At 49.9% G+C, this 15,483-nt stretch overlaps 1 protein-coding gene across 1 annotated transcript in view; it reads right to left on the reverse strand.

Moving 5' to 3' along the window:
- Positions 1–3,323: 3,323 nt before the first annotated feature.
- Positions 3,324–15,483, reverse strand: part of Cabin1 (calcineurin binding protein 1) — a 142,239-nt gene continuing 130,079 nt past the window's right edge. The window contains exons 33-36 of the mRNA XM_090320076.1: positions 11,645–11,927; positions 5,639–5,803; positions 4,281–4,507; positions 3,324–3,871 (exon numbers count right to left, since the gene is read on the reverse strand). Of these exons, the coding sequence (XP_090176202.1) occupies positions 3,728–3,871; positions 4,281–4,507; positions 5,639–5,803; positions 11,645–11,927 (819 nt within the window). The 3' untranslated portion in view covers positions 3,324–3,727. The remainder of the gene's footprint in view (positions 3,872–4,280; positions 4,508–5,638; positions 5,804–11,644; positions 11,928–15,483) is intronic.

Raw genomic sequence — 15,483 nt, forward strand, 5'->3', positions numbered from 1 at the left:
CCTTGGCCCTAGGATGCCTGGGAGAACAAGGGGGCTGGAGCCGCCAGCTGCAGGACCTTTGACACGTGATGAGCCGGATATCCAGAGGCTATTGCTCCCGACTCTGGGTCAATCCAGAATAGCTTGTTAGAGCCTACAGGGTGGGGCTGTAGCAGTGATGTGATTTCTCAGGGTGGGCAAATCCAATCCTTGTAAAGCTGCAAGATTCTAGCCCCACTGCTCTCAGAGATAGACCTCATGCCCTCTGCCCTAGCTTCCAGAAGGGAGGAGGTGTTTCTAATCCTTTTGCTTAACCTAGAAAGTGGAGAAGCAAACATTTTTGGCAGGGCAGATGTGTGTGGTAGAGATGATCTTGGACAACAGGAACAGCCAAGTCAGACCCAGGCTGAGTCCTGGGACAGTGGCAATAGCAAAGGGATTCCTGTACAGTGGGTCCCTCTTCAAGAGATTCCAGGGCCCGGAGTATGGTAGAGTGCCTAGCATGCATGAAGCCCTTGGGTTTGATTCCTCGGGAGTACTTATACAGAAGCAGTCTCAAGTGGTAGAGTGCTAGCCTTTGGCAAAAAAAATGCTCAAGGACAGTGCCTGGACCTGGAGTTCAAGCCCCAGGACTGGCAAAATGAAAACAAAAACAAAAACAAAAAAAGAGATTCCAGAGGACTGGGAGTTTGGCCTATTGGTAGAGTGCTTGCCTAGCTTACATGAAGACCCAGGTTTGGTTCCTCATACCACATTCATAGAAAAAGCTGGAAGTGGTGTTGTGGCTCAAGTGGTAGAGCATTAGCCTTGAGAATGCCCAAAGACAATGCTCAGGCCCTGAGTTCAAGCCCCAGGACTGGAGGAAAAAAAAGAGATTCTAGAGGCAATTGCTCCCCCCTCCCCCAGCCACACCACCCAGAAGTTGGCATTCAGATAGTTTGCATGATATCTCCAGGGTTCCCCTCCTTAATCCTTCTGCAGATTAGGAAACTTGAAGTCAGCAGAGGCTTACTGAGGCTCCTGGGGTTCCCTGAAGCCAAGGTGGGCCATCAGTCCTAACTGGAACTCTTCCTCCAGGCCTTGGGTCTGAGGACAGGTGGTAGTCCTCTCCAGCTGTAGTTTTCCAAGATGTCCCAGAGACACATGTACCAGGGAATTGACGCTGGGGGGTGGGGTGAGGCTATTTAGGCTGTGAGTTGCCTCAGATCTTGGGGCCCATCCAGCCTATTGTTCTCTGTCCTTGTCCCCACCTCTCTTGCCTTAGGTGTGCCTGCCAGAAACCAGCTAGGATTGGCAGCCACCTAAGGTGTTCCAGTTCCTGTGGGCCCAGCTCTGAAAGGTTAGCTCCTACTATCTTTCAAAGGAAGTAGTCAGAACCAGAGCCCCCACATTTGATAAAAAGTCTATGAGGAATGGGAATGTGGCTTAGTGGTAGAGTGCTTGTCTAGCATGCATGAAGTCCTGGTTTGATTCCTCAGTACCACATAAACCTAGCCAGAAGTCAGGATGTGGCTCAAATGGTAGAGCAAAAGAAGCCTTGAGCAAAAGAAGCTCCAGGAGAGTGCCAAGGCCCAGAGTTTAAGCCCCAAGACTGTCCCCCATCCCTCTCCCCCCAAAAAAGTCTGAGGATCATGGTTTGAAGCCAGCCAGCTGGAAAGTCCCTGACACTCTTACCTCCAATAAACTACTCAGAGAAAGCCAGAAGTGGTACTATGGCTCAAGTGGTAGAGCACTAGCCTTGAGCACAGAGAGGCTCAGAGATAGTGTCCAGGTTCAGAATTCAAGCTTTGGGGCCGAGGGGTGGGGGGCACAAAAAGCTTTAACTTCCACAGTACTGCTACTGCTGGGGAGTCAGGGTACCTCTAGGTGAGTGATATGAGTACGGTTACTGAGATCCTGTGCCAGGGTTGTTCTTGGGACTTATCTCTACAACAGGGTTGAGGGGTGAGGGTATTGGCTGAGTCACTGATGACTACGATTTTTGGTCCAGATAGCAGGTCCAACCAGGAGGCATCCTGGGTCACATCTTTGGTTCTAAATGGCCTGGGCTGGAATCCAGGGTAGTGCTCAGCCTGAAGGAAAGAGGGCAGCAAAACTGTACACCATTTCCATTTTAGAGAGTCTCCATTTGGTTCAGATGGACCCTGGAGTTACAGCTATAAAATCTATGCACTGGGAACTGGGGGTGTGACCTAGTGGTAGAGTGCTTGCCCAGCAAGCACAAAGCCCTAGGTTCAATTCCTTGGTATCCAAAAATACAGAAAAAAGCCAAGAGTGGTGCTGTGGCTCAAGTGGTAGAGCACTAGCCTTGAGAGAGCCTAAGGACAGTGCCCAGACCCTGAGTTCAAGCCCCAGGACTGGAAAAAACAAAAACAACAAAAAAACTGCATCCCCAACAGAGTAATTCTGAGCCTGGGAGAACAGAACTAGTATCATAGGCTCATTTTTTTTATTCATTGTCTTAAAAATTTTGAATTTTTAGCCATTCATGGTAATTTACAGCATAAGCCCAGCTATTCCAGATGCTGAGGCAGTCGAGTTCAAGGCCAGCCTAGGATACGTAGTGGGACTGTATCTTAAAATAGCCGAACCAGGCTGGGAGTTTGGCTTAGTGGTAGAGTGCTTGCCTAACATGCACAAAGACCCAGGTTCAATTCCTTGGTACCACATACATAGAAAAAAGCCAGAAGTGGTGCTGTGGCTCAAGCAGTAGAGCTCTAGCCTTGAGAAAGTCCAAGGACAGTGCTCAGGCCCTGAGCTTAAGCTCAGGACTGGCCATCAACAAAAAAAATAGCCAAACCATACAAATTTTTTTTTGCGCCAGTTCTGGGGCTTGAACTTAGGGCCTGGGCAGTGTCCTTGGACACTTTTTGCTCAAGACTAGCACTCTGAGACTTGAGCCATAGTGTCACTTCTGGTTTTTTCTTAGTATGTGGAACTGAGGAATCAAACCCAAGGCTTTGTGCATGCTAGTCGAGCAGTCTACTATGCTCCCAGCCCACAACTTAATATCTTGAACACAGGAGCTCCACAAGTCTTTCCGTTCCTATATACCTTCCAGCAGTGGTCTACTTCAGTTCCTCAGTGCCTCTCCCTGGCCTCCCTCCCACCTGTACTCAAGAGCTCTGAACACCCCAGATGTCCTTTCAGAACCAGATTTAGCCATCACAGCTCTATAGAGGGGTCTGTCCAGTTCCCCACATTCCCTAGCCTGCAGGTCTCTGACCAGACACTGATGACCAGGGATGTGTTTGCATTAAGGAAGGAGGGATCTAGGAACTCTGTGGACAGCAATCTTCTGAAAGAGACCCAGGCACCCCATGGATAAATAAAGAAGCAAAGACCACTGTTCCATCTTTATTAGAAAAGAAACAAACAAACAAACAAAAAGGTGTGGCATGAGCTGGCCCTAGGTGGTCCCTCCAGTGGGACCCAAGCAGAGCTCAGTGTACTCTGGCACCAAACTGTGGACATGTTATGGGCTGGGCTGGGCACATTTACAAAGTCAACGTTTAATAAAAAGGATGTCAGCCCTGCTGTACAGACCACAAGCAGCCCATCCTCACATGGCTGAGATGGGCCTCTTCCTCCTCCTCCTCTGGACTCCCACAGCGTGAGGTGGGGACTGGGCAGGCCTGGGAGCTGAACTGGAAATTTTACCCCACGTAAGCCTCTGGTCTTGCCTAGGCTCTGGGCTGATGGAGCATCCCAGGCTGGTTGGTCCCTGTGGGTGTGGCGACAGGCTCCCTCAGATGTCCATGTAGTCATCATCATCATCCGTCTCGCTCTCTAGGGAGGACTCCTGACTGGATGTCTCCAGGACCTCCAAGGCAGGCTGACACAGGCTCTCCTTCCTCACATTGGCGGCTGACTGGGCAGACAGGATTGCCGACTGCAGACAGGGAGGGCAATGGTCAGGGGCTCCTAGTCCAGCTCCAGGTTTCTTGTTTTAAATTAATTAATTTGTCAGTAATGGGGCTTGAACCAGGGCCTGAGCACTGTCCCTGAGCTTTTTTGCTCAAGGCTAGTGCTCTACCACTTTGAGCCACAGTACCACATCCAGTTGTTAACTGGCAATTTAAAAGAATCTCACGGACTGTCCTGCTCAGGTTCGCTTCAAACTGCCATCTTCAGATCTCAGCTTCCTGATTTGCTAGGAGTACAGGCGTGAGCCACTGGTGCTTGGCTCCCAATGAGTCTCCCCAGTAAGAGAAGCCCCCCAATAATCCAAACCCCTCCCCTTAGGTATCCCCCAAATGGGAGCCCCTGGCCCAGGTTCCTGGCATGGTACCCATGGTCACCTTTAGCTTCTGCTTGGTTTCCTCGGAGATGCTGCCTTTAGGGGAGAGCAGGGTTGGAGTGGGTGGTGTGACCGTGATCTCAGGAGGGAACTTGGTGGTAGCCGAAGGGATCACCAGTTTTGGCATGTTAGGCAGGAGGCGGGACTTGGCCCGGCTGGGTTCGGCCTTTCCTGGGTGGCCCTCGGGTGGCTGGGCGGTCCCACCGCTGAAGACCTTGGAGCTGGCAGCTGTGGTGGAAGACTTTGGAGTCTGAGTTTTGTGCCTATTGCTCCCCTGCTATGGACCAGGTTTCCCTCCGAAGGATAGAGCCACAGAACTGGACAGAGGAATACTTCCTAGTAGATGCGTTTGCTTTGCCACCGGGACCTAGCCTGCATGTTCATCTCCTTCGTGGTCCTCCTCAGCACAGGGATACTGATTTCCTTACACTATCAGGCTTCCTAGGCCTCCATCCTGGGCAACTGCCCAGCTCAGGCCTCTAGTCTCCACCCTGGCTCCGGACTGTGGGGTCCTGAGGCCCTGGGCCTCTAAGAGCTGGGTTAGGCACACAAGTAGCTTCCCCAAGCATTCTCTAGGATTCTGTGGGCTTCCCTAGGCATCAGGTTTCCACAAACCACTGTATACCTCCAATCACTCCACAAAATCCATACTTGAGGGAGGTTCCTGAGGCCTAGAGCTACTCAATACCTGACATTGTATGTGAATTTTTCTCACACTCCAGGGCAAGTGAGGGCCTGTATTTCCTGGGAGGCTAAGGGCAGCTGGGATGGCTACAGGCTGAAGCTCTAAGTCCTGGAAGCCTCCAGGGAGCTACATAAGCTGGGAGCAACCCGGATGTCCTGGCCAGGCTCCACATTCCTCTGCAGCCCCATGGCTTTAAAAGGAATGGGGCTTACTCAGAGTCCAAGCCTAGTCTCCGAGGGCTGGCGCCAGGTCTTGCTGTCCTGAACAGTCTTAGCACAGCACAGCCAGGAAGAGTTCCCAAAGGGCTTGGCTAGGGTGGCTTGTGGGAATAGGCCAGAGTCGGGGACTGGGCTCCATCTCAGCTGCCTATAAGGATGTCTCAGTGATTGGGAACTGCTCTTCTCTGTCCCACCTGGGCTCTGAAATGGCCATAAGAAAGATGCCTACCCCTTTTAGAATCTGTGAACCTAGGGGGTGAATCAGAGGTTCTAGAGGTACCGATAATGGTTCCCATGACTCGCTTGCATGTCCTGCACAACCCTATCTCCTACCTTTCCATCTCACCTCCACTGGGCCTTCCCTGGACCCACCCTCCCTGGCAGCACTTCCCTAGAGAGGTACACTCAGGCTGCCAACTAGGAGAACCAGGGCTGGACTGTTCCTGACGGCCTTACTTTGGCTGCAGATAGGCTCAGTGCTTGTCTGGTGGGCAGGCTTCACCAGCCACGAATGTGGATCTGTAGGAGGACCAGTGGGGGTCATCTTCACTTGTTGACCACGCCGTAGCTCCAAGGAAGGGCAGCTAGGGCCCTCTGCCACTCCTGCCAGCTCCTCTCCTTCTGTGGGGACAAAGGCTAGCTGCAGGTGACATATTCATCCTACTGGGGGTATGGTGCCCTCATGGCCACCTATGTATCCGTGTCAGGCCCCAGGACCCAGGCTGTGCTCTAGGATACCTGGCAAGGCAACAAAGATAGGGGATCTGGGCTTAGGTGGCTTTCTAATCTCTACAAGGTAGGCTTAGGTGGCTTGCTTGCTTGGTTTATTTTTTGGTTGGTTGTGGGGCTTAAACTCAGGGCCTGGGCACTGTCCCTGAGCTCTTCAGCTCAAGGCTAGGCTCTACTACATTAAGCCACACTGCTAATTCCAGTGTTCTTTCTGGTGGTTAGCTGGAGATAACCATCTTATGGACTTTCATGCCTGTAACACCATACCGAGCTTGGAGAAGGGGTCTGCTCTTCAGTGGAGAAATGAATCTTGCTGACAGGAATGCACAGGGCTGACTGGAATGAGGCAGGCCCAGGCACTTGTTAAGGTCCCCAGGATGGGTGAAAGGTGCCCTCACAGTAGTCAGGTGTCTCAGCCCTAAGAGTGGTTACTAGGTGTGTTTTTGTCTTTTCTAGACTTTCCTTATTGTACTAGCCTAGCTGGAAAAGCTGTGGGACATGTTGAGAGTTAAAATATACCAGAAAGAGCTAGGTGCTGGTGGTTCATGCCTATGACTCGCTACTTAGGAGGCTAAGATCTGAGGACCCAGTTCAAAGCCAGCTGGGCAGGAAAGTATGACACTCTTATCTCCAATTAACTACTCAGAAAAAGCCACAAGTAGTATTGTAGCTCAAGTGGTAGAGTGCTACCCTGTAGCACAAGCAGCTCAGGAACAGTATCCCAGCCTTGAGTTCAAGCCCTAGGACTGGTGCGAATGTGCACGTGCACACACACAACAAAAAGAACAAAGTATATGGGAAGGTGTTCCCTGGACTAGGCAGTGCCCTCCACTCACGAGAGCTACCTGGGCTATCCTGCAATGGGAACCCCTAGTGATACCATTTGTTGAGAAGGGCTATTTAGGAACTCCCCCAGCCTCAGGTCCCAGCAGGAAAGCAGACAGACAAGTGCAGATCCTGTGCTAGTGGGACAACCCCCTTGTTCCTCAGGGCAGACCCATGGCTTGGTGTCAAATCTGGGCTGGTTGTCACTAGGTTCCTGGCTAGCTCTGATGCTCCCTGGAGGACTGAGGTTTGTCATCTAGACTCAATCTTGCCTGCTGAGGCCTCTCTGTACATCCTAGAAAGGCCTACGACTTGAGGGAAAGAGACTCCTTCATTTGGGTGGGACAACTCCCAGCAGCCAGAGAACTAGAGCTAGGTATGTGCACAAAACCTGGTCCTGGCCTGGGATAGGACACCACCAAAAATGAAAATGTTAGTCATGTGCCTAGAGGAAACTGCACGGCACAGAACAGACATGAGTCCTGAGTCCTGGCTGAAGCTGAGCTCATAGGACAGCATCTGCTGCCTGGGGCCATAGCCTGGGCAGCATGGCCCACATGTGTGCAAACTCCTCTGGAGCCTCAGGATGCTTGTTCAGGCCATAGTGGGCAGAACATGGTAGGGCTGCATGCTTTGGTTGCCTTCTCTATGAAAGGGAGGGGCAGCCTGGCAGAGGAAGGACAGCCTGCCGGGGACATGGCACCTATCAGGGCTACCTTTGCAGCTGTTGTCTTAGCTTGTTCACTTTGGGAGAGTGTCAGGTGAAATCTGTCCTCAAGTCTGCTCTCTCAGGTAGTTCAAGGCGTTGCTCGGTACCCTCAAATTTGCACTGTCATCCAGTTTGGTTCCAAACTTACACACTTGCTAGTCACTCTCTATCCACTGGCTGTTTTCACAAGCAGGACCCATCATCACCGGCAGTCTCTGGCCATACTACTATGTCATACCTGGAGAACCTGAACTCTGCTGAGGGTCAGCTCCTTTTTCCTGAAGGCTTTCTTTGTTCTAGAGGTTTCGAATGTGGGCTCTTGGGAACATACTGTGCCTGACCCCAACCCAAAAAGCTCTGAGGACAACTGGGGACACTCACTCCAGAGGGGTCAGACAAAAACCATCTTTTTATGGATTCTACAGCAGCTCTGAAGTGGGCAAATGTGGGAGTAGACAGGTGGGCTGTTCAGGCAGTGCCTCTTCCAGGTCTACATGGCACATACTAATTGGGGCTTATATGAGTTTCATCCTGCCAAAGGCCACTTAGTCTAATTTCTGGGAAAGAAATAGGAAAGGAATGTACAACTCAAAAACAGATACTCTTGGGCCGGGAGTTTGGCCTAGTGGTAGTGCTTGCCTAGCATGCACGAAGACTTGGGTTTGATTTCTTGGTACTCCATACATAGAAAAAAGCAGGAAGTGGTGCTATGGTTCAAGTGGTAGAGTTCTAGCCTTGAGAAAGCACAAGGACAGTGCTCAGGCCCTGAGCTCAAGGCCCAGGATTGGCAAAAACAAAACAAAACCAAAACGACAACAAAAACAGATACTCTTTTTTCTGGTCTAACAGCTAAAGAAGAATTTCTAACAGCCAATGAAGACCTGAAGCTGCACTCTACTGAACAATACGGTAAAAGAAACAGACCAGGTACCAATGGTTCACGCCTAGCTATTCAGGAGGCTGAGATCTCAGAATCACAGTTTGAAGCCAGCCTGGGTGAAGAAATCCACAAGACTCTTATCTCCAATTAACCACTCAAAAGCCAGAAGTAGAGCTGTAGCTTAAGTGGTAGCATGCCAACCTTAAGCAAAAAAGTTTATTGTCCCTTGGATAATGTACACAGGTCCTGAGTTCAAGCTCCAGTATCAGCACAAGCTGAAAGAAACAAAAAGAAAAAAGGAGAAGGAGGAGGAGGAAGAGGTGGAGGAAAAGGAGGAAGAAGAGGAAGAAGAAGAAGGTGGCGGCTGCTGCTGCAAGCTAGAACTATCTACCATCTCCTTCAACAAGTGCTGCTAGATTTTCACCCTCAGATACAAGATAATGGGAGACTAGGGAATGCAAAGGATAGGACAGTCTGAGGTAGAAGGACAAGAGATGAGTCTCTGTGGGAACGAGTGAGTTACCAACAGCAATTTACTATAGCCACGAGTTCTCCTCACTACTAACACCAGCAAACTCACACCAAGGTTACATTTTGGGGGGTGGGGTGGGGTTTGAACTCAGAGCCTGGGCACTGTCCTTGTGCTTTCTCAAGGCTAGAAGTCTACCACTTTGAGCCACAGTACTACTTCCTGTTTCTAGTGATTAACTGGCAATAAGTCTCACAGACTTTCCTGCTTGGACTGCCTTTGAACTGTGATCCTTAGATTTCAGCCTCCTGAGTGGCCTGGGTTATAGGTATGAACCACTGATACCTGGCTAGTAATTTTTTCTTCTTCCTTTTGTTGACATAAGGTTTGGCTGTGCAGGTAAGGCTTGCCTCAAACTCGATCCTCCTGCCTCCTGATGGTGAGGATGAAAGGCAAGTACCACCATGCCCAACAAAAGCATGCTTACTGTCAAGCATTGTTCCAAGTCCTACAGAGCTACCACCTCCTCTTTATATATTCTATGCAGGGAACTGGGGCAGAGATATGAAAAAGGACCAACTTAGATGGTCACATCATTTGGAGTTCTCCTTTCCCTTTTTCTTTCCTTTTTTTTTTCTTTTAATGCACACCCCCAAGACTTTCAATGCTCTTTGTCCTGTGGCCTTCAGAGGTTGCTCTGGGAACAAAGAGCCAATGTGTTTTCTGACAGACTAGTGGGGCCTATATTTTCATGATCTTTAGAAAACTGGGGCTAGCATGGATGAAAATACCAGCACTTGGGCTGGGAATGTGGCTTAGTGGTAGAGTGCTTATCTATCATGCATGAAGCTCTAGGTTTGATTCTTCAGTACCACATAAACAGAAAAAGCCAGAAGTAGCACTGAAGCTCAAGTGGTAGAGTGCCAGCCATAAGCACAATGAGCTCAGGGACAGTATTCAAGCCCCAGGACTGGCAAAAAAAGGAACAAAAGAAGGAAAGAAGGAAGGAAGGAAGGAAGGAAGGAAGGAAGGAAGGAAGGTAGGTTGGTCCAGCACTTGATAGTGAGCCATGGGAAAGGTTTGAAAGGTGAGACTCTTAACCAAGGACAGGTGGGTACTCAGTGTGGGCTAACACAGGGCCTGCACAAGTGCACAGACTGGGTCCCTGAAACAGTAGAAGAAGATTGGAGGACTTGAAGTACCAAGGAGCTCCGCCCATCCCTGGATGGACCCTGGGGACACTGGAAACCCACTTACTGGCCAACCTAGTCTCTTGGAAACCTGCCAGCTAAAGAGGTGAGCTGGTTTAGGGAACATCCCTACCCTCTTTTAGTGTCTTTGAGGCTGCCAATGGCCCCATAGTCCTGGCCTCATGCCCAGGAACAGCTAGAGCTTGGCTTAGCCCTTTGTTGGGCCCAGCTGGGCAAAATTATAACCACAGAGCCAGAGGCAGACCTGTACCAGCAAAGCAAAGGGTACTTTGCCTATTCTCCCCACTATTTGTTGGCCTGTGTGCTACTACTTTAGTGGTCCATCTCCACAGAGAAGTCTCCAGGCCAGACTTGCCTGATTTGCTGATGGGTTGCCTTTTCAGTGAATCTTGGTCTTTAGAAAGAATAAAAGCTCCTCTAGGCACTTTGTTAGGAGAGGACTGAGTGCCTCTGTCTTGGACTTTTCCTCACAGGTTCTGGGTACAAGCCAGGCTGAACACTTAGATTTTCGTGTCCAGTTTTGTGTTTATAAATGATAATGATGTCAAATTTAAGCCACTACTCTGTTCAAATTTTTTTATTGGCAATTTGAGAACTTGTATAGAAATGGAACCTGTATGTTTAAAACAGTTGTCAATCTGATTGGTCCCAGTATTAGTTTATTGATTTCTGATCACTGTGATTGTTCCAAGTATTTATTTGATTCTGAAACTGTAAAGTAGATGTATAATTTCTCTTTAAAGAGAAAAAAAAAGTATTAAGGTAATGCCTTTTCAGTTTCTCCAGACCTTTGAACTGCAACAGAAAATGTAAGAGTATAGTCTAGGCCTAGACATGCAGCTCTGGGTCTGGGTCTGTTCTCTCTACAATAGTTGACTTTTGGAAATCGTATATAAGCAAACTAGAAAAAAGATTATAAAGATAAGGCTGGATCTCTGTAGTACCTTTTTGTTTTCGAAATCACGACAGCTGGGATCTCTTTAATTAAGATTATGTTAACTATGGTTTAAGAATAAACGTTTTTAGTGAAATATCAAAAAAAAAAAAAAGAAAAGAAAGAATAAAAGCTCCTCTGTCAGCCAGCCTAGCCCTGCATCCATATAGTCTCGTTCTTCATAAGCTACATGTGACCCCTGCCCTCATCTTGACTGGCTTTCATTTGCCTTGCTCATGTGCCTCTGATGGGCAGGTTTGGTGGCCAGGGCTAACCGAAGCCAGGTGCTGGTAACTTCTATGCCAGTGTCACGACTCCTCCTGGTACCTATGGGGATGCAGGGTATTCCCATTTATCTGACTGAGCTTCTTTCTTATATATTGCAGGGCTTTGGTGATGTGGGAAGGAAGCTAGGACACATGCTAAGTATACTTATTTCCTCTCTCCCTATCCCTTCACAGGCTAGGAGACCACGGCACAGGGAGATAGGAGAGTGGTGGACAAAGGATGTCCTATCTGGGGCCACCAATGCTACCAGAGACTGCAGAGTAGACGAGGAGCTGCCTGCTCCCATGGGATCACCCAGGCTAGAGATGGCCTCACTGGCCACTTTGCCCATACTCCACATAGGTAGCAATATTTTGCCGTCAGCTGATGGTGAGGACCTGTGTCTGGCTGTGACCAGTAGATTGGTACAACACTCACCTGGAATCAGAGAGGCCATGCTGAGGGTAGTCTCAGGCCTGTGTGGCCTAGGGATTCCAGGGTCCTTGGACAGGTCTGGGGTAGAGACTGACGTTGTAGGTGGACAGCTGACAATAGCTGTAGCAGCAGCCACTGCACTGCGAGACTTGACATGACTGTCACTGGCCCGTTGGACAACATCAACCAGCACAGGGTCAGGTGCAGTGGAGACCACAGCTGTAGGAAAAAAGTTTTCTCGGCTGTCCTTAGGGTGCTTTGGGGTAGTGGGGGTATCTCCTGAGACCTGTGAGAACAAAGAAAGCAAAGAAAGTTAGCTAGGAAGCCCTAAGCACACATTGCCCCGTCCCAGTCCAGCCCAATACAGTGCTCCTGTAGAGGACACGTCATCTGCACCTGGAATGCCAACATAGCCCCCCAGCATCTGAGCCTCATGATGCTGCCCCTGAGATATTGGTACACAGATAACTCTGCCACAGTTCTGCTGACAATGTTGCACAGGTGGGGACCCAGCACCAATACCGAGAGATACTCAGCAAGGACTTCCTGTTGGCCCCTCACTAGGGAACTAAGCTGGGAGAAGTACAGTCCTGAAGTACAGGGCCCCACATGGGGTCAACAGGAATGGACTTTCCAAAGGTCATTTGTAGAAGGGTCCCAAGGGGAGCACTGAACCAGTCTATATCTGAGCTCCAGATTGCAGCTGGCTAAGACCTCCAGCTGTGGTGCCTGGCCTCTGGCTCTCATGAGCTAGACCCTTTCAGGTCTTCTATGCTCATTCTGCTATGATACTCTTCTAGGGTTCTAGTCGCAGGGTCACTGCCACTCCACCAAAGCCCAGCCCTCCTTGGACAAGTGTAGAAGATCACAGCATCCTGACAGCATGCTTCAAATGAAGTGTATTTTAAGGTACACTGAGGAATCATCTCATGGCAGAGCTGAGGGGACTCAGCTCTGCCCCAGCAGCCCCTCCCCTCCAACAGGCCCACTATACTGTCTTGAGATGCCCACACCAGGGCAGCAGGTCCTCCACCCTACTCCCTAAGAATCAGATGCCCGCTATTGACACCCCAAGGTTTGGGAAACAATAACTCTCATGGATGACTGTGTCTTCTGATATTTGCTTTGACTGGAATGTCCCGTCTACAGTTCTACATGGCAGAAGACAAACCCGTTGGACTGTACCATATGGTGGGCATCTGGGATGAGCCCCAGTACTATGCTATGAACAATAGTTTGGTAGGAGGGCAGGGTAGGCTGTTGGACAGGGAGCCTACAGTGGGCCCTGGAGGCCTACAATAATGGTCGTGGTGTTGTTGTCTGACTCCTGGTGGCACAGGGTTAGTCCTGTGTCCCTGTCCCTCACTCAAGAATGGGCCTCTATGGTGCTTAAAGCACCCCATAGGGGTGGACAGAGGTTTCCACTCCAATTTTGACATGCTGAGAGCAAAATGGACACTCCTTGAGCAGTGGGAACAGAAACATTTTCCTGCTGTTGATCAGAGTTGATCACAAAACCAAGGTGGAGACTCCCGGGTCTTGTGGGTTAGGAGGTACAGATGATGGGATGACTCTGAAGGAAACCCTGGAGGCTTATACTGAGAGGAACCTGAGGCAGTGGGGAAGGACAGGGAGCCTGTCAAGGAGCTTGGGAGAAGCCTTCAAAGGGACTTCTTCAGAGAGGCCTCAGTTACATGCCGTGAAGGATAAGTCCTGTGATATCTGCTATGTGCTGGGTGTCTGGGGAGCCCTGGACCAGTGCTGCAGGAAGCAGGTCTGGTAGGAGGGCAAGGCAACACGCAAAGGACCCAAGGTAAGGAGGATCTAGGGTAAGTAGAGATGGGGAGGCAGGAAATGGATTCCTTAGATTGACTTTAAGATAGATGAGAACCAGAGCAGAGCGGCCAGCCCCCAGTCATATCCCTCTAGGCTTATGGTAGGAGTTGGGGGCCAGGCATGTGGAGAGAGGACCTTAGGCAACAGCTGAGGCATCCCACCAGGGAACAGGTACAGGTCAGAATATCAACAGAAAGGACACATTGAACTGTCTTGCCTCTACATGAGTACTACATCCGAAAAGGGGGCTAGGGCCTGCTCTGATACTGGTCAGCAGCAGGCAACCTGAGAGGTAAGGACTCCCAACTCCTTGGCTCTGCTCATCACCATCACCACTCAATCTGTGTCTTTCAAGGTCTCTGACAGCAATGCCTGCTTGCCCTTCATCACCCTTGATATGCACAAGCATCAGCAGGTGCCTCTGGCCTCACTTTCCTCATCTAAGAAGTGAATATTCTGCCTGCTCTCTGTTCCTTACTAGCTCAGCACCAGTCAAGAGGTGAATTTCAGTTAAGACCCTCAAAAGTCAGAAACCATTGTTGTTGGCCACTGCCCACACGAATGTGGTCATATCCAGCTATTCTAGCTGGGCTTCTAGAAGAGACAGAAAGGGTCTCCAGGAAGTTCCTGGGTCCAAGCCCCACATGGAGGCTCAGTAGTTACTCCTGCTTTCTGAAATAGGGAGGCTGTTGTGAGGGCCACATGAAGCAGGGGGCACTGTGCCCTATGCTGTGTACTTGGCCAATAATCAAGTGGTAAGGCTTGGCTGTTTGAGGCATATCCTACTAAGAACCAAACACTCAGCTGGGAGACTGGATACACAGTTCACTTGGTTAAGGTGAACCCTCTGGATTTCCTTGACCTTTAGATGGAGCGGGGAGGGGGGAACCTGTTTAGACCCCTCAGGATGGGCACAGCTAGCATTTAGGCGCCCTTTGGATGAGACAGCACAGGCAGTTGGACCATGTCTAGGGACATGGGGCTTCCTTCCTTTTAATCCTTTGACCTGCCAGCTTTTCAAAGCTCTAAGAGGGGGCATACTAACTCTGCCTGCCAGGCCTGTCTCTTCTCCCCCAATATCTGCCCACATCTTCTCCCTCTCCAGTCGATTCTGTATGTCAGTAGCATTTCCTTAGCTGAGTTCTCCACAAAGCCCCCATCCCTCACTCTCTTCTGCTCAACACCCCCACACCAATTCTTATCGCTCCTTGTTCACAACCTTGGTCCTTGGATCCTCATATTGTATATCTAGTGGTCACCTCCCTTCTTCACTGTCCCAGCCCTGGGACCCTGGAACATTCTCTTTCTACCCACTCCTGTCCAAGTCACCCTCCTTCTGGGGTACTTGGCCCTGCTCGTGCTCTCTGCAGACCTCTGGTTCATACGGCATCAAGGGTCCTTACAACAGGGCTCTGTCCCTCCAGGTAGAGTCTCAAATTTTCTGCTTCCATAGTCTTTTCAAACCCTATCGATATCACTAACTGGGATTCTCCTAAGCTCTTCCTAGGAGGGCCTTACCTCCATCTCCATCTCCATCTCCATCCCCATCCCTGTCCCCATCACCTTACTATGCAAGTCCCTCATCTTGCTACTTACTTCTTAGATCCTGACACTCTTGCTTAGCCCTGCACCAGCATTACTCTGTTCTTTCATCACTGATATGGACCTGTCCCTTCTCCTGCCTAGTAAGGACTATCCCTACTCTGCATAAGCCACTGCCCTTTTGTTCAGTGGTCCCTGAATAGGATATGTCTCTACCCTGGGTTCTGAGCCACTCTTTTTCTATTCAGCCTAGCTCTAAGATTACTTTCTCCATTTCTGTTGCAAAGACTAGGGCCTTTCAGGTGAAGTCAGTTGGCCAGGAGCCATCCTCCCTGCTTCTGGAAAAGGGAGTCAAGACACCCCCTCCATCAGCCTGAGGTTTAGTCACTTCCTACTCCTCTCATGGTTCATGCTGACTACAGGAACTAATCCCAAGGCAAACTTGCCTCCAGCTTATAGCTAGG

The sequence above is a fragment of the Megascapheus bottae genome, chromosome 28, assembly GCF_031878675.1.
Source record: "Megascapheus bottae isolate mThoBot1 chromosome 28, mThoBot2.hap1, whole genome shotgun sequence".
NCBI lineage: Eukaryota > Metazoa > Chordata > Mammalia > Rodentia > Geomyidae > Megascapheus > Megascapheus bottae.